The 22,739-nt window shown below is 45.4% G+C and overlaps 1 protein-coding gene across 1 annotated transcript in view; it reads left to right on the forward strand.

Moving 5' to 3' along the window:
- Positions 1–22,069, forward strand: part of B3GNT7 (UDP-GlcNAc:betaGal beta-1,3-N-acetylglucosaminyltransferase 7) — a 23,138-nt gene extending 1,069 nt beyond the window's left edge. The window contains exon 2 of the mRNA XM_060684937.2: positions 20,750–22,069. Within this exon, the coding sequence (XP_060540920.1) occupies positions 20,750–21,941 (1,192 nt within the window). The 3' untranslated portion in view covers positions 21,942–22,069. The remainder of the gene's footprint in view (positions 1–20,749) is intronic.
- The last annotated feature ends 670 nt before the right edge of the window (positions 22,070–22,739 follow it).

Genomic DNA, 22,739 nt, shown 5'->3' on the forward strand with positions numbered 1-22,739 from the left:
CCTTCCGCCCTCCCTCCTCCTTTTTCCCTTTCTTCTTTTTCCTCCTCCTCCTTTCTTTCCTTCCTTTTCTGCCTTCCTTCCTTCTCCCCCTACTTCCCTTTTCCGAATTCCTTCCTTCCCTTCCTTCTCCCTCCCTCCCTCCCTCTCTCTCTCCCTTCTTTTCTTCTCCCACTGCTTTCTTTTCTGAATTCCTCCCTTCCTTCCTTTTCCCCTTCCTCTGTCTCACTCTCTCCCTCCCTCCCTCCCTTCCTTTTCTGAATTCCACCCTGCCTTCCTTTCCCCTCTTCCTCTCTCTCTCTCTTTCTCTCTCTCCCTCTCCCTCTGCCTTTCTTCCTTCCTTCTCCCCATTCTCCCCCTCTCTCTCCTCCTTCCTTCCTCCCCTCCCCTCCCTTCCTTCCTTCCCTCTCTCCCTCCCTCCATAGGTGAGGGTCACCTCTGTTCGCCATGGGGTGAGTGGGGGGAAGAATGGGGAGATTTAAAGGTAGGGCTTTCAGATGAAATTCTCTTCCCTCTTTTCTTTTCTTCTCTTTTGAAACTTCTGACCTGGGGAAAAAGGCTGCCTGTTTGGCTGCGTTCACACAACACCTTCCGTTTAATCCCTTTCCTGGGTTTGTAAAAGACAGGAGAAGCTAAGCAGACGGGCTGATTCGCACAAGCGGTTAACCCAAAAGTAAAATAAAATTTATCCTGGTTAACCTGGAGGAAGCTCAGGTTGTGTGAATGAATGTCCTATTTTTGGGTTTTTTTAAACAGACCTGGAATTTTGCTTTGATCCCGAGCGAAACACTTTCTATTTAATTCAGTGGCCCTAATTCCAACTTTTTAATAACTTGATGTACTTTACACTAAACTGGGGAACTGTAGTTCAAAACTGCTGCTTCGTGGGAAAATTCGGCAAATCCTTGCATTCACGCCTGGCTCTCTAAAATAAACCACGGCTTGGTTTACCCATGAAGGAATCATGACTGGTCTGGCTTTCCAAAGGACCCTAAGCCATCAAGAAGGTTTAAGTGCCACAAAACCCCGGATTCACACATGACACAGAACAAGCTACAATGCTCCTTAACGAAAAGCCTGGACTTTCTATTCCCTTTCTCTAAGCATCCGCATGTGGATTGAATATTCAGAATGCAATCTTGTATAAAAGGAAGGAAGGAAGGCAGGCGATTCCTTTTTTTGTTTGCGTTCAGTTGTTTAAACCAGTGTTTCTCAACCTTGGAAGCTTGAAGATGGGTGGACTTCAGCTCCCAGAATCCCCCAGCCAGCAGTTTGCAATTTCTGAAACAGAAACGTAAGAGATTATCAATGCATTTTCAGGGCATTGGTGAGAGTTTAAATCAGTGTTTCTGGAGTTGGCCAAATTTGAGACAGGTGGACTTCAACTCCCAAGAATTCCCCAGCCAGCTCAGCTCTTTAAGTGACCTCTGCAATATATATATATATATATATATATATTGGGATTGGATATATAGTGGATTGGGATTTCACTGAACTAGGGCTGCATAAAAATCTTGGTTTATATAGGAAGAACCTGGCTAAAGAGAAATACACATAAAGGCCTACGAAAAGAAAAGAAAAGAAATTTATATATATATAAATATATAAGTATTTATATATATGTAGGTCTTTGGTTATTCGGGTTTTCTCCCACGTAAAATTAGAGGTGTCTTGACAACGTTTCGATGAAGTCTCATTCGTCATCTTCAGGCTGGTGTTTTCGGCTTCGTGCTTCTAGGAGCAATGTGACAATGTGACACATTGCTCCTAGAAGCACGAAGCCGAAAACACCAGCTTGAAGATGACGAATGAGACTTCGTCGAAACGTTGCCAAGACACCTCTAATTTTACGCGGGAGAAAACCCGAATAACCAAAGACCTACAATACAAACACCCGCGAAAACCTCAGAAAACATATATATGTATGTGTGTGTGTGTGTGTATATATATATATATATATATATATATATATATGGGTCTTTGGTTATTCGGGTGCTTCCAATTTTACGTGGGAGAAGACCCGAATAACCAAAGACCTACATACAAACACCCGCGAAAACCTGAGAAAACATATATATGTATATATATATATATATATACACACACACACACATATATATATATATAAAATTTTGTACAATCTGTGCATGTAACAGAGAAGTACGGGTAGTCCTCGTGTTACGGCTACAATTGAGCCCAAAATTTCTGTTTGCTAAGTGAGACGTTCGTTAAGTGAATTTTGCCCCATCTTACAACCTTTTGTGCCACAGTCGTTAATGTGAATCACTGCAGTTGTTCAATTAGTAACCCCGGTCGTTAAATGAATCTGGTTTCCCCATTGACTTGGTTTGTGAGAAGGTCACAAAAGGAATCACTGCGACCGTCATAAGTATGAGTCCAGTTGTCAAGCGTCTGAATTTTGACCACGGGGAGGCGACAGCGGTCGTAGGTGTGAAAAATGGTCGTAAGTCACTTATTTCAGTCCCATTGTAACGGTCACTAAGTGAGCTGTTGTAAGTTGAGAACTACCTCTACAGGCAAAGAAAGCAATTCCTTGGATTTCTTTTAGAAATACGGATCTGAAGGGTAATTTAATGCAAATTATGCTGGCTCTCTGTGAACAGAAATACTTCAGATTCCCAAAACTTGACACGCTGGAATTTGCAAAGATAATGATTTGTATAAAATCTAAAGAAATAGCCGCTCTCTTTAAGAGTGAGACCTGTTTGACCTCAAACAAAGGTCACAAAGATCCAGATTAAAGAAAGTCTAGCAAAATAATTTTAATTACAGGTAGAATTTTAATTACAGGTAGAATTTTAATTTCAGGTTGTCTTCGACTTACGATCCCAATTGAGCCCCAAAATTCCCATGGCTAAACGAAACATTTGTGAGTTTTGCCCCATTTTGCAACCTTTTTTGCCACACTCGTTAAGCGAGCCGCTTAACGAGTAATGCGGTCGTTAAACGAATCTGGCTTCCCCATTGACTTGGCTCGTCAGAAGGTCACAAAAAAGGGGAATCATCTGACCCCAGGACCCCTCGACTGTCATAAATGCGAGTCCGTTTGCCAAGCGTCTGAATTTTGACCATGGGAATGCTGCAACGGTCATAAGTGTGAAAAAACAAGTCGTAAGTCACTTTTTCCACTGCTGTCGTTGACTTCGAACACTCACTAAACAAGTGGTTGTAAGTTGAGGATCACCTGTTCTTGAATTTCAGGCCCAAAATAACATAACGGACATTCAAAGAAGTGCCAAGAGGTGTGACTTTAAATTTATCAGGATAAAAACAGATGGGGAGCATGAAACGAAACCTAAATTGTGTGGTTTAACGGCGGGAAAAATTTTCACACAATTTCTCAAACACAACGGGGGTATTTTCCCCTCCCTTAAACCACACAATTTTTAACTTTCGTTTCATGCTCCCCATCTCAAACACCTCCTTATTTCCTGATGCAGATAGCCCTCAACTTACAACGGTCCATTTAGTGACCGTTTGAACAACAGCACTGGAAAAAGTGACTTATGACCACTTTTCACACTTAACGACCGTTGCAGCATCCCTGCGGTCGTGTGATCAAAACTCAGGGGCTTGTCAACTGACTCATAGTTACGACGGTAGTATCAGTATCCCGGAGGGGGGGTGTCACATGATTCCCTTTTGCGACCTTTTGACAAGCAAAGTCGATGGGGAAGCCGGATTCGCTTAAGGACCTTGTTGCTAACTTAACAACCGGTCATTCACTCAACAACTGAGGAAAGGACAGTCGCACAATGGGGCAGAAACTCCCTTCGCTTGTCTCGCTTAGGAACGGAAATTTTGGGCTCAATTTTGGCCGTAAGCCGAGGACTAAGCCGTAACAGGAGGTCAAAACTTCTTGGTGCTGTTTGAATGAACGGAAAAATCAGTTGCGATCTTTGGGGCCTGAAATTAAAATAATGTTCTTTTAAGTTTGTTGGACACCCTTTTTGTGGATTTTTGTGACCTTTGACTGTTTAACCTAAATCTTTTCTCGAAAAGATTTAGAAATAAATACCTCAGAAAATAATTTCTGAGGTATTTATTTCTCCGGGTCGGTGGTCTTTTATCTGTGGGAAACCCCTCAATCCGTTGTTCGATTTCATGAAATCATTCGGAGGGCGAAGAGTGAGTTTTTATCGTGAGTCGCAGCTGGAAAAAAATTGAGATGTAACCGCTAGCGGTTTTGAACTGTTAAAAGAACACCGAGTTCAATAAACGATTCTCCACCATAAGATGAAGAGGCTGAATAGGTGCCAAGTTGGCTTCTGTTTCCGCTTGTCGAAAGATTGGAAAACTTTATATGATTATGCAAAAGCCAAGAGCGCCTCTGGCCATGCGCGGACTTCCCTCCCCGCTTGGCATGACCTTGCATTCCACCTATATCTATATAATCTATATTTATAGCGGTTTCCTGGATGGATTTGCTTCATGGGCACTCAGTAACAACACTGAGTCGGCAAATCACCCTTTGATTAACCAGGATGGCTTTCAGACATGTTGTTGAGATCCATTCAGGGTATCCATTAACCATCATCGAACTCGGTGGCATGACGAAGCTTAGATTTCCTCTATAACAGTGTTTCTCAAGCTTGGTAACTTGAAGATGGGTGGACTTCAACTCCCAGAATCCCCCAGCCAGCAGCGCTGGCTGGGGGATTCTGGGAGTTGAAGTCCACCCATCTTCAAGCTACCAAGCTTGAGAAACACTGTGTTAATCTCTGCTCTTGTGGATATTTTATTTCTGGCCAGGAAGTGTAGTGATCTTTTAGCTTTTTGATTGTCTCTTTTGAATGGTGTGTAAATGTGGTCCATCTCTATGTGCCCGTTGATGGCTGTTTTGTCTGAGTGCTGCTGGCTGGGGGATTCTGGGAGTTGAAGTCCACCCATCTTCAAGCTTCCAAGGTTGAGAAACACTGTGTTAATCTCTGCTCTTGTGGATATTTTATTTCTGGCCAGGAAGTGTAGTGATCTTTTAGCTTTTTGATTGTCTCTTTTGAATGGTATGTAAATGTGGTCCATCTCTATGTGCCCGTTGATGGCCGTTTTGTCTGAGTGCCGCTGGCTGGGGGATTCTGGGAGTTGAAGTCCACCCATCTTCAAGCTTCCAAGGTTGAGAAACCCTGCTCTATAAAATGGAGCTGCTGGTTTCCCGGGCGAAGCTGTGGTGAGTACTGCTCTAGACATAGGTAGAATACGGGGCTCAACCATGATTTGACCTTCTAGATGATCAACCTTCAGGTTTCAACGCGGTGGTGATTTGTCGTCGTGTTTTGGTCTCCGCTCAGGGATGTGGGGCCAGCAGAAATAAAGCCATTCCTCTCTTCTGCAACGTACAGAACGAGATTATCTAATATGGCTCAAGTGGCTAAGACAGCTGAGCTTGTCGATCGAAAGGTCGGCAGTTCAGCGGTTCGAGTCCCTAGCGCCGCGTAACGGGGGTGAGCTCCCGTTCCTTGTCCCAGCTTCTGCCAACCTAGCAGTTCGAAAGCACGTAAAAAAAAAAAAAATGCAAGTAGAAAAATAGGGACCCCCTTTGGTGGGAAGGGAACAGTGTTCCGTGCGCCTTAGGCGTTGAGTCATGCCAGCCACATGACCACGGAGACGTCTTCGGACAGCGCTGGCTCTTCGGCTTTGAAACGGAGATGAGCACCGTTCATCGGAGTCAGGAACGACTAGCACATATGTGTGAGGGGAACCTTTACCTTTAATATTCTACAGAATATCTAATATTCTGTATTAGAGTAGAATAACCGAGTTGAAAGGGACTTTGGAGGTCTTCTAGTCCAACCCCCTGCCCAGGCAGGAAACCCTACACCACTTATTTATTTATTTATTTATTTATTTATTAATCCTATTTCTATGCCGCCCACTCTCCGAGGACTCTGGGCGGCTTACACCAAAGACAGTATACTAAATTAGCATATTGCCCCCAACAATCTGGGTCCTCATTTTACCCACCTCGGAAGGATGGAAGGCTGAGTCAACCTTGAGCCGGTGAGATTTGATCCGCTGATCTGCAGACATAATGGTTATCCAACATCTTCTTAAAAACTTCCAGTGTTGGGGCATTCACAACTTCTGGAGGCAAGTTGTTCCACGGATTAATTGTTGTAACTGTCAGGAAATTCCTCCTTAGTTCTAAGTTGCTTCTCTCCTTGATTAGTTTCCACCCGTTGCTTCTTGTCCTGCCCTCAGGGGCTTTGGAGAATAGATGGACCCCCTCTTCTTTGGGGCAACCCCTGAGATATTGGAACACTCCCTAACATGTCTCCCCTAGTCCTTCTTTTCATTAAACTAGACATACCCAATATCTCCTTAATTCAACGTTGGGTCTCTCTTTAATGATTTTCTACCTGTTGCTTCTTGTCCTGCCCTCAAGTCTTCAGAGAATAGGTGGATCCCCTCTTCTCCTGTGGCAGCCCCTCAAATATTGGAACATGCTGTCGTGTCACCCCAATCCTTCTCTTCGTTAGATTAGAGATCTCTCGTTCCCTTCTTCATTCATCCTATGTTTTCTCTCCAGATCCCTGATTCCCTTCATTGGTCTTCTCTGCACTCTTTCTAGGGTCTGTAGCTGCCCATCATTTCTCCCTCTTTTTGACCAGGGAACAATTCATGCCTATTTCTGTCATCTCCCTTATGCTCTGCACCAGGGATACAGAATACAGAGTAGCAGAGTTGGAAGGGACCTTGGAGGTCTTCTAGTCCTACCTCCTGCTCAGGCAGGAGATCCTATACTTGTGACGGCAAACGCAAAGCCCTCTCTGTGGGCACACCTGCCATCGCCAGCTAGTCTTTGCGCGAAGACCAGCTGGCAGAAGAGAGCAGCTGTCCGGCACGCATGCGCACAGTGGAATCCGGAAGACCTGTTGGTCGTCATGTGCAGCCGACAACTGCTCTCTTCTGGGTACTGGTGTGCATGCTCCAGTTTCAGCACTGGGTGCCGAAAAGGTTAGCCGTCACTGTCCTGTAGCATTTCAGACATTTCAGGCTGTCCAACCGTCTCTTTTTAAAAGCCACCAGTGACGGAGCACCCATAACTTCTTGTGGCAAGTCGTTCCACTGATTAATTGTTCTTGTTAAGGAATATGCAGAGTAACCCTTGAATAGCAAGGGTGTGCACATGAAAACGGCTGAGAGTAGTTATGAATAGTCACAGTCAACACACAGATTCACTGAGTTGCGATATAATTTACTTTTAGGAAAAAGTAAGGCAAAGTCCAATAAACTGTCCAGGTCAAACACAGATAAAGCAGTAGATAGTCAAAACGTCAATCCAGGGAGATTCCAATAACAAAGTCTTCTTACCAGTGGTCGTAGTCATACACAAAAAACAGTTCTTCTGGATGTGCAAACAGTAGCAAGAGCAGCAAAAAAGCAGCAGAGAGCAGCAGAGGGAAAAAGCCATGTTTCTAGCTCCCTCTTAAGGCCATTGGCTACAGAGCTTAGCCAATCATGACGCAGTATGATGCAATACAGCAATACAGTCTTAAAGCTACACAATACAGTTTTGATACAAACATATATTGGTGGTTTATATATTGCCAACCCAACAAGTTAGGTAACCGTCATTTCCTAACGGTTCTCACCGTTAGAACGTTTCTCCTTAATTCTAGGTTGCTTCTCTCTCTTTGACTCTTTGAAGTCCGCAGATCTTCAGCCAGCCATTTCTAAAGCTTGCTTGATATAATCGAGGTCTCGTCTGGGTTTGAGGTTCCTGGGAAGCATAGTGCTGAATGTTGAATACCGTCTGTGGGTCTCTGCTGGGGGCTCCCCTTTTCCCCCCGGGTGGAATTGAATGGAATACTTTATTTGGCCAAGTGTGATTTTAGGTGTCCCCCCCAAGGAATTTGTCTCTGGGATTCTAAAACAGGCTCTGAGAGGTTGGTGCCTCCCGTATTTAAGGCCTGCGGTGCATAATATACCTGGCTCTGTGTTAAGTTCCCTTCGAAGGGTGAGGAGCAAATAGCAACTGAGATGGCTGGATGTGTTTATGAAAATAGACCTAAAGTCAGAGGAAGTGTCAGATCTGGCCAAAGGAATGTCCGGCCCAGCTTTGCTTCCCACATTGGCCAACTAGAAGTGGATGAGAAGCCCACAAATAGGGCATGAGGGTAAGGGTGGACTTGATGGCATTATCCAACCATTGAAGATCAAAGGCCAAATTCTTCTTCTTCTTCTTCTTCTTCTCCTTCTCCTCCTCCTCCTTCTCTTTCTTCTCTTCCTCCTTCTCCTCCTCCTCCTCCTCCTCTTCTTCTTCTCCTCCTCCTTCTCTTTCTTCTCCTCTTCCTCTTCTTTTTCTCCTCCTCCTTCTCTTTCTTCTCTTCCTCCTTCTCCTCCTCCTCTTTCTCCTCCTCTTCTTCTTCTCCTCCTCCTCCTCTTTCTCCTCCTCCTCCTTCTCCTCCTCTTCTTCTTCTTCTCCTCCTCCTCCTTCTCTTTCTTCTCCTCCTCCTCCTCCTCTTCTTCTTCTCCTCCTTCTCTTTCTTCTCCTCCTTCTCCTCCTCCTCCTCTTCTTCTTCTCCTCCTCCTTCTTTCTTCTCCTCCTCCTCTTCTTCTTCTCCTCCTTCTCTTTCTTCTTCTTCTCCTCCTCCTCCTCCTCTTCTTCTTCTCCTCCTCCTTCTCTTTCTCCTCCTCCTTCTCCTCCTCCTCCTTCTCCTCCTGTTCCTTCTCTTTTTTCTTCTCCTCCTCCTCCTCCTCTTCTCCTCCTCCCGCTCCTTCTCTTTCTTCTCCTCCTCCTCCTCCTCCTGCTCCTCCTGCCTTCTCCTTCTCTTTCTCCTTCTCCTCCTCCTCCTTCTCCTCCTCCTCCTCCTTCTTCTTTTTCTTCTTCTTCTTCTCCTCCTCCTCCTCCTGCCTTCTCCTTCTCTTCGTCCTTCTCCTTTTCCGGGTCTGCCTTGTGTTCTTTGACCGTCTCCTCTTTTTGCACATACCTTGTAAGGTATGAAATCCCACAAGATCCCCTCCAGGTGAGCAAACCACTTTTCTGCAGTTTTTGTATGTTCTATGCCCATGATGGCACGTGTGCCAGAAGTGGCAAACAGAGCCATCTCTCCGGGCACATGAGCCATTGCCCGTTGCTGTTCCGGGTTCAGGTGTGCCAGCCGGCTGGTCTTCACACGTGCGAGAGTGCTGGAAACAGGAAGAGCAGCCTCCCAGGGTGCATGTGTGCGCCGGGAACATGATCTTCCGGTTTCCAGTGCATACAAGTGCACCAGCCGTCAGGTCTTCGTGCATACATGCGTGCCAGAAACCAGAACACCAAATGTCTGGCGTGCATGCATCTGCTGGAAACCGGAAGATCATCTTCCCGGCACGCGTATGCACACCAGGCAGCTGCTTTCCTGGTTTCTGGCACACATGCGCACACTCACATTTCAGCACTCAGTGCCGAAAAGATTTGCCCAGACTGTTCTATGCCAATTCTTTCTCTACTGGTCTCATTTCTGATTTTATCTCTTCTGGCCACTTCAGCAGCTTTCCTCAAACATCTCATCTCCTTGGTGACTAACGTTGGTTTATGTTTTGTTGTAAGTGTCCATGTGCAACTTACGTTAAGCAAAAGAAATGGTGTATTTTTATCCCTGAATGCAATGAGGTCCTCCAGCCATTGGGGAGCAAAGGCTTCGCCTGCTGAACCCCTGAATGCAACGAGGGGCATCGTCTCCCGTCTAAATTTCTTTTACTTGTTTTAAGAGACAGCTCAACTGCTGGCAACCCAGGCTCGTTGATTTTCTTCAAGCTCCCAAGAGTAGGACTCTAGCAGATCCATTGTCCATGACTTGCTCTGGAGGGTCTGAAAAGATAAACGGAAATTTTCTTATTTTCTTTCTTATCTCTCCATTCCATGTGTCGCTTCTAAGATCTGCAGAGCCCTTTCCACCTCTGGAAAGTAAAAAAAAAAATCACTTTTTTCAGCTTTGTTGTAACTTGGAACGGTCACTAAAGGAATAGTTGTAAGGAAAGAAAGTTGAGAAAGAAAAAGAAAGAAAGAAAGAAAGAAAGAAAGAAAGAAAGAAAGAAAGAAAGAAAGAAAGAAAGAAAGAAAGAAAGAAGAAAGAAAGAAAGAAAGAAGAAAGAAAGAAAGAAAGAAAGAAAGAAAGAAGAAAGAAAGAAAGAAAGAAAGAAAGAAAGAAAGAAAGAAAGAAAGAAAGAAAGAAAGAAAGAAAGAAAGAAAGAAAGGAGGGAGGGAGGGAGAAAAGGAAAGAGAAAGGAAGAAAAAAGAAAGGTAGAAAAAAGGAAGGAAGGAAGAAAAAGAAAGAAAGAGGAAAGAAGGAAGGAAGGGGAAGGAAAGAAAGAAAAGGAAAGAAAGAAAAAGAGAAAGAAAAATGGAAAGAAGGAAGGAAAGAGAAAGGAAGAAAGAAGAGGAGGGAAGGAAAAGGAAGGAAGGAAAGAAAAAGAAAGAAAAAAGAATGGAAGGAAGGAAAGAAAGAGAAAGAAAGAAAAAAGAAAGAAAGAGGAAGGAAGGAAGGAAAGAGAAAGCAAGCAAAAGAAAGAGAAAGAGAGAGAAATAAAGAAAAAGAAAAAAGGAAGGAAGGAAAGAAAAAGCAAACAAAAGAAAAAAGAAAACAAAGAAACACAGAAAGAAACACAGAAAGAAACAAAGAAAGAAGATCCTATTTTTATTTAGGACGTCTTGTGCATATTTTTTTCCCCAGAGAACATTTAACATTTCAAAAGGGCTTGAATTGATGAATTAAACTAATTTCTCCCCCGAGATATAGTTTGATGCAGACCTAAAACTCCCACCCAGCTAATCCATGTTTTTCAACGTTGGGGCTGGGGAAAAGTTAGAAATTCTATTTATTTTTTGTGGGATCCCCAGGGAGGGTGAGGACAGCTGGAAACGTAGACTTCCCGGAGGGCGATTTTTCTTTCTTGGCGCGGTGAATCCAAAGACACGGAGGAAGCTCTGAGACCATCCAACCTGCTTTTGGTGAGAAACTCAGATTTAGAGACTGGAAGAAATGAAGGTTTTGTAAATGGCCTGTGGTCAGCTGGGCCTCCCTCTATACCAGAGATCTCCAACCGTGGCCACTTGAAGACTTGTGGACTTCAACTCCCAGAATTCCCCAGCCAGCCAGCATGGCTGGCTGGGGAATTCTGGGAGTTGAGGTCCACAAGTCTTCAAGTGACCAAGGTTGGAGACCCCTACTCTACACAACCAGAAATCTACCTGGGCTAATGAGACCGAAGGAATCGAGCCATATCATGATGGTTTCCATCAGAAATGGATGAGACGGTGAAGACACAAATATATATAATTACAGAATAGAGTTGGAAGGGACCTTGGAGGTCTTCTAGTCCAACCCCTTGTTCAAGCAGGAAGCCATATACCATTTCAGACAAATGACTGTCCGGTGTCTTCTTAAAAACCTCCAGTGATGGAGCGCCCACAACTTCTGGTGGCAGGCTGTTCCACTGGTTAATTGTTCTCACTGTCAGGAAATTCCTCCTTAATTCCAGGTTGCTTCTCTCCTTGGTTACTTTCCATCCGTTACTTCTTGTCCTGCCTTCAGGTGGTTTGGAGAATTGCTTGACTCCCTCTTCTTTGGGGCCAGCCCCTTCAATATTGGAAGACGTCTATCATGTCTCCCTTATTTCTTATTATTATTTATTCTAGAGTAGCCATGCCCAAATTCAAAATTCCTGCAACCGTTCTTCATATCATTTAGTCTCCGGGCCTTTTAATCCTCTTAGTTGCTCTTCTCTGAACTTTTTCCAAAGTCTCAACATCTTTTTTGTAATATGGGGACCAAAACGGGATGCAAGGATTCCAGGCGTGGCCCTTACTAAGGCTTTGTAAAGCGGTACTAACACTTCACGTGATTTTGATTATATTAGCTTTTTTTAGCAGCTACTGTACAGTACAGTACGGTTTGGGCCTAGCAGACCTCCCTGAAGCCTCCAGAGGCTGGAAACGGCCCATTTCCAGACTTCTGGTAGGCCTGGTAAGCCCATTTTTCACCCTCCCCAGGCTCCAGGAGCTTTCTTGGAGCCTGGGGAGGACGAAAACCACCTCCCCCGGCCCCCTGGAGGCCCTCCAGAGGTCAAAAATGCCCTCCCAGAGCCTCCACGCGAGCCCTGTATTTATCTGGCATCCAAAACAGGCTGCGTGGAGACCCTGGGAGGGAAGGGACAATGTGGGCCGGGCCAGCTGGGGAGCTGAGCTAGGGCAACGGCTCGTGTGCCTGCAGATGTGGCTCCACGTACTACCGGTGGCACGCGTGCCATGGGTTCGCCATCACGGCCCTACACCATTTCTGATATACATTTTCATCAGTGGTGAAATTCAGATGTTTTTTACTACCAGTTCTGTGGGTGGGGCTTGGTGGGCGTGGCAGGGGAAGGATACTGCAAAATCCCCATTCCCTCCCCGCTCCTGGGGGAAGGATACTGCAAAATCCCCATTCCCTCCTCACTCCTGGGGGAAGGCTACTGCAAAATCCCCGTTCCCTCCCCGCTCCTGGGGGAAGGATCCTTGCAAAATCCCCATTCCCTCCCCGCTCCTGGGGGAAGGCTATTGCAAAATCTCCATTCCCACCCCACTCTGGAACCAGCCAGAGATGGTATTTGCCAATTCTCTGAACTGCTCAAAATTTCCGCTACCGGTTCGCCAGAACCTGTCAGAACCTGCTGGATTTCACCCCTGATTTTCATACTTCAATTTCACCCTTCCCTGCCCTCCTCCTGGCCTTTTCCAGATGTGATAGTTCCACCAGCTTGGAAAGGCTGCTTTAAAATAATGCTTCTGTCAAGCGAAGCCGATGGGGAAACCAGATTCACTTAACAACGGTGTGACTACTTTAATAACTGCCGTGATTCACTTAACAACGGTGGCAAGGAAGGTCGTAACATAGGGCAAAACATACTTAACAAATGTCTCGCTTACCAACACAAGGTTTAGGTTTATATAGGGCTACCTATTTTAATGCATGTGGGACTGATTAACATTTTTTATTGTTTTAATTGCACTTTTTTCTGACTTCCGTGCCAGTCACCTACGGGCCTTCCCCTCGAATTATTTCCTTGATTCTCTTTGCTAACTTCAGAACAATTGGTACAATAAAATGCACTGTAATTGCCTCTATGCCAGGCTGCTAAATCTGTTTTGTGACCTTTGAGACTGGTGTCACACTCGGCCCGGATTCCTTATCTGAGTTTCTCTCCACGAAGACTCCGCAGGTGTAATTTTAATTTCCCTTTATGTCTTGCTACGCACGAAGAACAATCGATTATCCTGAGTTAAGTGGGGTGGAAGGTGGATTTCACAATTCCTGGGAAATGCCGCTTATCTTTTATTAGGGCTTCTTTTATCTAGTCTCACGCATATAAAATAAAAGGAAGTAAATGGCTACCGAAAGAATCAGTTGGCAGAACAAGCAAATTCCAACGTTACACAATGATTGATATCATAATTGGATGGTGGGGAAGGGAAGGATTTGTGCTCCGTGCAGATAGTTGGTCATTGGCATCCTTTTAGAGCAGAGGTCTTCAAACTTGGCAGCTTTAAGACTTGTGGACTTCAACTCTGGTTTGGTTCTGCAACCCAACAAGACAGACAGAGACTTCAGAGGATCATTAGAACTGCAGAAAAAACAATTACTACCAAGTTGCCTTCCATGGAGGACCTGTATACTGCACGAGTCAAAAAGAGGGCTGGGAAAATATCGACAGACTCCTCGCATCCTGGACATAAACTCTTTCAACTCCTACCCTCAAAACGACGCTATAGAGCACTGCACACCAGAACGAGACACAAAAATAGTTTTTCCCCGAACGCCATCACCCTGCTAAACAAATAATTCCCTCAACACTGTCCAACTGTTTACTAAGTCTGCACTACTATTAATCTTCTCATCGTTCCCACCACCCATCTCCTCCCATTTATGACTGTATGACTATAACTTTGTTGCTTGTATCCTTACAATTTATATTGATATTGCTTCCTGATTGCTTATTTGTACCCTATGACTATCATTAAGCGTTGTACTTTATGATTCTTGACAAACGTATCTTTTCCTTTTATGTACACCGGGAGCATATGCACCAAAGATAAATTCCTTGTGTGTCCAATCCCACTTGGCCAATAAAGAATTCTATTTATTTTATTTATTTTTTATTGGTTCGATTTATATGCCGCCCTTCTCCGGAGACTCAGAGAGGCTTACAATGTGTTAAGCAATAGCCTTCATACTTTTGTATATACCTGCTTAGTAGGGCTTTCGCCCCTCCCTCCCCCTCTCTAAGCGGTGTTCTTTTTTACACAAAGTCAGCTTATTGCCCCCACAATCTGGGTCCTCATTTTACCTACCTCGGAAGGATGGAAGGCTGAGTCAACCTTGAGCCTGGTGAGATTCGAACTTGCAGTAATTGCAGGCAGCTGGTGTTATTTAACAGCACTTTAGTCTGCTGCGCCACCAAGGCTCATCCATGATGGCTAACCTTTTTGCCATTGCATGCCAGGAGCTGGGGGGAGGGTTGTTCTGTTCTGTTCTGTTCTGTTCTGTTCCGTTCTGTTCTGTAGTCTGCAATTTTACTGGAAATCCGTTCACACTCCCACACCGTTCAGAGTGTGTTTATCCCAAATTGGGATGTCTATGAAGATGTTTTCTGGCAGATGTTTCGTTACCCAAGCCAAGTAACCTTGGGTGACCCCTGTATCCTAGTACAGGGGTCAGCAACCTGCGGCTCTGGAGCCACCTGTGGCTCTTTCACCCCTCTGCTGCGGCTCCCTGTCACTCAAAATATGCGTCACAACCGCCAATGTGCGAAACCCGCTGGGACACGATTTACTGAGCTGCTCAATTCCCAGTAGGCCAACCATGGATAAATCCAAGAAAAGAAAAGTTTCAGAAGAAAACAGAACGTTTAATTCAACTACCTTGAAAGAGCCTTGGTAGTACCGTGGTTTAAAGCACCCTGTTATTAAGCCCAGCTGCCTGCAATTACTGCAGGTTCGAATCTCGCCAGGCTCAAGGTTGACCCATCCTTTCTAAGATGGGTAAAATGAGGACCTGGTTTGTGGGGGCAATAAGCCGACTTTGTATAAATATACAAAAGGATGAAGGCTATTGCTGAGCACATTGTAAGCTGCCCTGAGTCTCCGGAGAAGGACGGCATATAAATCAAATTTAAAAAAAAACAAAACTACATATGCTAGTTTTGTGGCCACTCAACAAATAGTCAGGCATGGGAAGGGTTTTTGTGGCTCCCGGTGTTTACTTTTCTGTGGGAAACGAGTCCAAATGGCTCTTGGAGTGTTTAAGATTGCAGACAGTGGTGTTGAAATACCTCCCTATTTATCAATATTCAGTTTGGAGGGACAATCTAGGTGTATATTTGTTACTCGGTCCTCCCTGCGCGTTTTTTCCTGGCTTTGCATTGTTCTGAGTTTTTTTTTCTCTTTTGGGATTTTGAAATTTAACTTTGGAAATAAAATTTTAAAAAGAAAACATTATTTAAAAATGGTATAATGGCATACGGTCTCCTGCTCGAGCAGTGGGTTGGACTAGAAGACCTCCAGAGCTCCTCCCATAAGGTGACCCAACTTTTTTTCAATGAGAAGGAGGGAGGATACAAATAAATTGAAGAAAAAGAAATATCGTAAATAAAAGAAACATTTTATTCATTGCAACAATAATACAGAATATACTATAGCCGTGATGGCGAATCTATGCCACGTGTGGCACATGGAGCCATATTGGTGGGCACACGAGTTCAGCTCCGGCACACATGCGTGTGCAGGCCAGCTGATTTTCAGGCCTTCTGGGCCCACCAGAAGTAGGAAAACAGGCTGTTTCCTGCCTCTGGAGAGCCAGGTGGGGGAAAGGCCCATTTTTCACTCTCCTCAGGCTCCAGAGCCTTTCTAGGAGCCTGGGGAGAGTGAAAACAGCCTTGCACAACCCCCCCACTGGTGCTCCCCCCATTTTTGGCACACGACAGCAAAAAGGTTAGCCATCACTGCACTATAGTATGATAAATGCATAATAAAAAACATTTGTAACAATAATATTTTATATTGTAATTACGCTTACATGCCTATTAATTGTTATTTAAATGACTACTTTTCCATTGAATGAATTTTTTTTTCTCAACGTTATCTGTCATGTTTCGGTAAGAAGTAAACAAAGCCACTTGCGCGCGGCGCACTCTCAAAACAATTCTCCTGGGCGGAGTGCATGCGTCTCATAATCGCGTCTCTCCGCACTGTACCGAGCCTTGACGAATCGTCATGTCAAATACAAATACGTCACATCACACGCAATGGGTCGGTTCGGCATTGATCGAATACGGCGATTTACAGATTAGTCTTCAAATATCGGAGGATATGTAGGAGGACACTTTTCGAGACAGGACAGAACTTACAAAAGAAGCACTCTCACTCCCAGATGGCCCTGGCTCCATCTCTGCCTTCGACGCAGAGCCCTCGTCCGAGCCCTCCCCAGGCTCCAGGACTGACCCATGTTCCTCCCCAGCCTCCTCACTGTCCGACTCCGCTGCCAGCTCTGCAGACTGCTGGTGGACTACAACACTCATGCTGCTTTCACTTTTAGTGTTTTTCACTTGCCAATGAACTATGGCGGGAGGGAAGGGGGAATTGGAATGTGGATTTTAAACATCCAGCAGTCAGGCTCTGGGAACCAAGGTCACCTCAGCAAGTGTTTGCCAGACTTTCAAGACATCTCCTCATAACAATGTCGCGACAATTAATTGGACCATGTGACCTGCACCAATAGGGAGGGAGGGAGGATTCTACACTTTAATTATACTGAAGGGCGCAGGAATTAGCCAGAGCTGGCTTTGCTTTCGTGCTGTTTTGTTTTTTTTTTAATTTGATTTATATGCCGCCCTTCTCCGGAGACTCAGGGCGGCTTACAATGCATTAAGCAATAGCCTTCATACTTTTTGTATATTTATACAAAGTCAGCTTATTGCCCCCACAAACCGGGTCCTCAATTTACCCACCTTAGAAAGGATGGAAGGCTGAGTCGACCTTGAGCCTGGTGAGAATTGAACTCGCAGTAATTGCAGGCAGCTGGATGTTAAATGCTGCCTTAGGAGGCATTAGCCTCCTACGCCACTCAGGCTCGGTGCCGAAATGATATACTCAGTAAAGTTTAGCACAAAGAGGTCGTCTTGTCTCGTCTCGTCAGCGCTTGGGTTGGGTTGAGTTCCTTGACATTAAAACTTTATTTTTAAACATAAATTTTTATTAAGAAACCAAAATATTAAGGACTGTCCTCCCTAAAGGAGGACAATTGGTCAGCTTACCTCGCAGCCCTACGATTCTATGTTCCTGAATGAAAAGGGGAAAATGCTCTTTGCTGCGTTGGCTCTCTGCCTTCCACTGCTAATCTTCCCTGCACAATCCGCACGGGCAGCTGAAAAACCCTTTTTACCTGTTTTTTTTTTTTTTCTTCCTGTTGCCCGGCACGGTGGGGGTGGCGAGGGGTGGGAGTGGGGGGCTGCCAGCTTGGAAACAGGCCCCCTTCTATTTGCGGAAAGGCCCCAATCTGCAGACAGAAGCCTGACTGTCCATCGGCCCCTTTGCAATTGATGGCGGAGCTAGCCTGGAATCGGGGAGGAAATTGAACCGGCTCGGGCGAGATGCCAGCTTGGTGAAGGGCATAAATCACAGCAGCCAAAGACAGTTTCGGCCGCGCGGCTGATATGTCTTGCAAGGCAGGGGACGTTTGCCTTGTCGCCTGGTGGGTTTCTCCTGCAGCGCTGCGTTTCATTTTTATTTTATTTTTTAATTTGATTTATATGCCGCCCTTCTCCGGAGACTCAGGGCGGCTTACAATGCGCTAAGCAATAGCCTTCATCCTTTTGTATATTTTATACAAAGTCAGCTTATTGCCCCCACAAACTGGGTCCTCATTTAACCTACTTTAGAAAGGATGGAAGGCTGAGTCAACCTTGAGCCTGGGGAGATTTGAACTTGCAGTAATTGCAGGCAGCTGTGTTAATAACAGGGTGCTTTAAACCACTGTACTACCAAGGCTCCTTATTTATTGGTGTAACAGAATGGGAAGGGACCTTAGAGGTCTTCTAGTCCAGTGGTCTCCAACCTTGGCAACTTTAAGACTTGTGGACTTCAACTCCCAGAGTTCCTCTGCCAGCGTTGCCAAGGACTCTCTGTACCATTTCGGACCTTGGAAGTCTTCTAGTCCAATCCCCTTCTCAAGCAGGAGACCATATCAGACAAATGCCTGTCTTGTCTCTTCTTGAATACCTCCAGTGATGGAGCACCCACAACTTCTAGTGGCAAGTAGTTCCGCTGATTAATTGTTCTCGCTGTCTGGAAATTTCTCCTTAGTTCCAGGTTGCTTCTCTCCTGGATTAGTTTCCATCCGTTGCTTCTTATCGTGCTTCAGGTGCTTTGGAGAAGAGGTGGATCCTCTCCTCTTTGGGGCAGCCCCTGAGATATTGGAAAACTGGTATACTAGTGTCTGCTTGCAGAGGGAAAGTTGACTCCCATGTTGGCTCTCGGAGACCCCCAGTGATCTAACCCAGTGGTCCCCAACCCCCGGTCCGCGGACCGGTGCCGGGCCGTGGAGTACCTGGCACCGGGCCGCGCAGCGGCCAGGGGACATGAACGCTGCAGCGCAAAGGCTCCTGGGCCGTGCGCAAAAGCTCCAGGGAAGAGAGCCCCGCGCAGGTACGCACGTGTGGCCCAAAGCCCCCACCCCTGCGCGCGCTCAGCGGGCCACAATAAAATTATCAAAGGCTGATTGGTCCGCGGCGATAAAAAGGTTGGGGACCACTGATCTAACCAACAATGTTTGATGAAAAGATAGTGAATCTTCCTCCCTTTTCAAATCAGGATGAAAGTCCTGTAGAGGCTGGGATGCTGTTTGCAGATACTTATCCCTATTATTATTATTATTATTATTATTATTATTATTATTATTATTTAATCTTTAGTGAGATTCACAGCCTTTGAGGCTGGTTAATAGCTCAGCAGCTCGAGTCCTAACCAAGGACCTAGGAACCGTTAAGGTATCGTCGGAGGATGTAAGCTGTTCCGAGTAAGGTGGTTTTTTTGTAGAGTCAAAATGTTCAAGTCTGGCAAATTTAGAATTTCTAAATAGCGGGGTAGCCCTTTGGGTATTGCTCCGAGGGCTCCAATTACAATCGGGACAACACACGATTTCTTTTTCCACAGTCGCTCAACTTCAATTTGCAAATCCCCGGTACTTTGTGATTTTTTTCTTGCTGCTTATCTTCAATCCGTGCATCACCAGGTATTGCAATGTCAATGAACCATACTTTTTTCTTTTCAACTATTGTTATGTCAGGTGTGTTGTGGACCAAGTGCCTGTCAGTCTGAATCCTGAAGTCCCACAAGATCTTGAGTTTCTCATTCTCTGAAACTTTCTCAACCTGATGTTCCCAGTGGTTTTTGCTGTACTCAAATCCAAACTTCTGGCACAATTTCCAGTGAATGATCTTAGCAACACGGTCATGGCGTTGTAGGTAGTCAGTTTGTGAAATTTTGCTGCACCCACTGATCAGGTGGTCAACTGTCTCCTCTTTTTCATTGCAGAGGCGGCATTTGCTGTTGGTGGTAACATGTTGAATTTTTGCCTTCGTGCAGTTTGTCGCTAGGGCTTGTTCTTGGGCTGCCAAAATAAAGCCTTCTGTTTCTTTTTTCAGTACTCCTGATCTTAACCAGTTCCAAGTTAGTTTCTGGTCAGCTTTGCCTTCAATACTTTATTATTATTATTATTGTTATTTATTACATTTTTATACCACCCTTCTCCTGAAGGACTCAGGGCAGTGAACAGCCAAGATTAAAATACATACAATATGAAAATTAAAATAATTTAAAACATAATTAGATCAATTTGGCTTCCCCAATTTAAAACCCCTTACCCATAAAATTATTATAAATTATGAAATTATTATATCTTCACGTCTTCAACCCTCCTGAGAAACAACCCCAAAGGACTGCAAAATTTCACCGAACTGGAAAGGTGGGGGGGTGGGATTTTATGATCAGGTCCTCTTGGACCTGTCGAAAACTAACAGCAGTTAGATTTATATGCCGCTTTACAGTGCTTTTACAGCCCTCTCTAAGCGGTTTACAGAGTCAGCCTCTTGCCCCCAACAATCTGGGTCCTCATTTTACCCACCTGGGAAAGATGGAAGGCTGAGTCAACCTTGAGCCGGTCAGGATCGAACTCCTGGCAGTGGGCAGAGTCAACCTGCAATGTAGCATTCTAATCACTGTGCCACCACGGAAGAAACGGAGGGAGGGAGGGAGGAAGGAAGGAAGGAAGAATCAATAGCAATAGCACTTAAGACTTATATACCGCTTTGCAGTGCTTTCCAGACCTCTCTAAGCGGTTACAGAGTCAGCCTCTTGCCCCCCAACAATCTGGATCCTCATTTTACCCACTTTGGAAGGACGGAAGGCTGAGTCCACCTTGAGCCTGATGAGATTCGAAGTGCAAAATTGCAGGCAGCCGGCGGTCAGCAGAAGTAGCCTGCAGTACTGCACTCTCACCATTGTGCCACTGCGTCTCAGTGCACCGCGCCAATATTTCACCAATCCCTGAAGGTTTTCAAAAAATAGACCGGAGAACCATTTGACCGGGATGGTATAATAAGGGGTTGGATGAGAAGACCTCCGAGATCCCTTCCATCTCTAGGATTCTAGGTTCGCAGTGATGTTCTGGGTAGACGTTTTCCTTGATTCTTTTCTCTCTGTTTCTCCTCCCCCCAGGAAGAAGACCATCTACAAGACCGTCTGTCTCTCCTTCGCGCTGATCGTAACCGTGACCCTCTTCCAAAAAGGCAGTGTTCCCAACCAGTTCTTTCAGACCCAGCCGCAGAAATCCGTGATCTCCCAAGAGCCGCTGAAAACTCAGAAGACGAATGAAGTCCTGCCCCTCACCAACAACTTCTGGAAAAAGGAGGTCGAGATTCCTCCGCCCGTCAAAGCCACCGAGAAGGAGGTGACCTCCTGGGACGTCAAGGCCACCAACTGCACGGCCAACTCCAACTTCACCAAGGAGGAGTGGTTCAGAAACCTGGAGCCCCACTTCCAGCAGTTCCTCTTTTACCGACACTGTCGCTATTTCCCCATCATCATCAACCATCCGGAGAAATGCCGCGGTGAAATCGACCTGCTGATTGTGGTGAAGTCGGTCATCACTCAATACGACCGCCGAGAAGCCATCCGTAGGACGTGGGGTCAAGAGCGAGTGTTGGACGGGAAAAAAATCAAGACGCTCTTCCTCTTGGGCATTGCCTCCAAAGTAGAGGAGAGGTCCAACTACCAGAAGCTCTTGGAGTACGAAGATCGAATCTACGGGGACGTCCTACAGTGGGACTTCTTGGATACCTTTTTCAACCTCACCTTGAAGGAAGTCCATTTCCTCAAGTGGTTTAACATCTACTGTGACCAGGTCCGGTACATCTTTAAAGGGGATGATGATATCTTCATGAGTCCTGAGAACATCTTGGAGTTCCTCAAGGATCAGAAAGGAGGGGACCTCTTTGTGGGCGACGTGCTGTTCAAAGCGAAGCCCATTCGCAAGAAGGATAACAAATACTACATCCCCAACTCTTTGTACGGCAAAACCTATTATCCGCCCTACGCAGGCGGAGGGGGCTTCGTGATGGATGGCCCCTTGGCCAAGCGTCTCCACAAAGTCTCCGAAAACCAGGAGCTGTACCCCATTGATGATGTCTACCTGGGGATGTGTCTGGAGGACCTCAAGGTGACCCCTGTAGCTCACACCGGCTTCAGAACCTTTGGCCTCGTGAAAAACAAAAACAGCAAAATGAACCGTGAACCCTGTTTCTACAAAAGCATGTTGGTAGTCCATAAACTTAATCCGGCCGATCTGCTCAGCATGTGGGATTTGGTCCATAAACATTTGTCCTGTTCCCAGAAAGCCAACATCCTTTAGCTCAACCCGATTTTGGCCAAAGAGGAAGATCGTAACGGGAGCCCCAAAGATCCTGGGGGAAATCACCCGATTTTCCCACCCACCCCTTTCTAATGAAATTGAAAAGAAAGCAGGACGACAATGATGACTGTCGGCGTTGGAGGGGAGGGAAGGGGTTTGTTGAAATAATTGGAAAAGGGGGGTGGGTGGGGGAGAGAGGTCTTCTTTTTTTCATATTTTATTTGTTCCCTTGTGGGACTTTTGAAGGATGTAGAAAAAAAAACTTGAAGAGATGGGAAGTCGATGGCCACAAAGGGAATTGACTATTCCGGAAGAGATGAAGGATGACTACCCCACGTTGGGCAGTTGGGCAAGTCACCGCTTCCTTTATTTGTGCCCTTTTTTGTGGTGTGCTTTACAGCTGGAGGCTGGTCCTAAAGCTAAGACATTTATTTCTAGGTGTGTGTGTGTGTATGAGAGAGAGAGGGAGGGAGGGAGGGAGGGAGAGAATGTATGTGTATGTTTCCAAAGCTGAATTAAAAAAATCTGTTCAGGAAAGAAGGAAATAACCCAAATTCTAACGTGCATTTTTGGGATCATCCGGCCGGATAGTGTGTTGTGTAGATTTACTTTTTTCTGCAGAGAACATTTTCTTTGGGGGAATAACCACCCTTGCAGCTTATATCCCCTACCCCACTCAGGAAAGAAACCGTCACTCAAATCTCTGCAAACTTAGAAAAACGTAATTGCAATCTGTAGGTGTTTTGTTTTGTTTTTTTAATTTTAAAAAGAAAGAGATGTCCTCCTGCGGAGTTCGTT

The sequence above is a fragment of the Pantherophis guttatus genome, chromosome 6 (assembly GCF_059756535.1).
Source record: "Pantherophis guttatus breed Tessera chromosome 6, ASM5975653v1, whole genome shotgun sequence".
NCBI lineage: Eukaryota > Metazoa > Chordata > Lepidosauria > Squamata > Colubridae > Pantherophis > Pantherophis guttatus.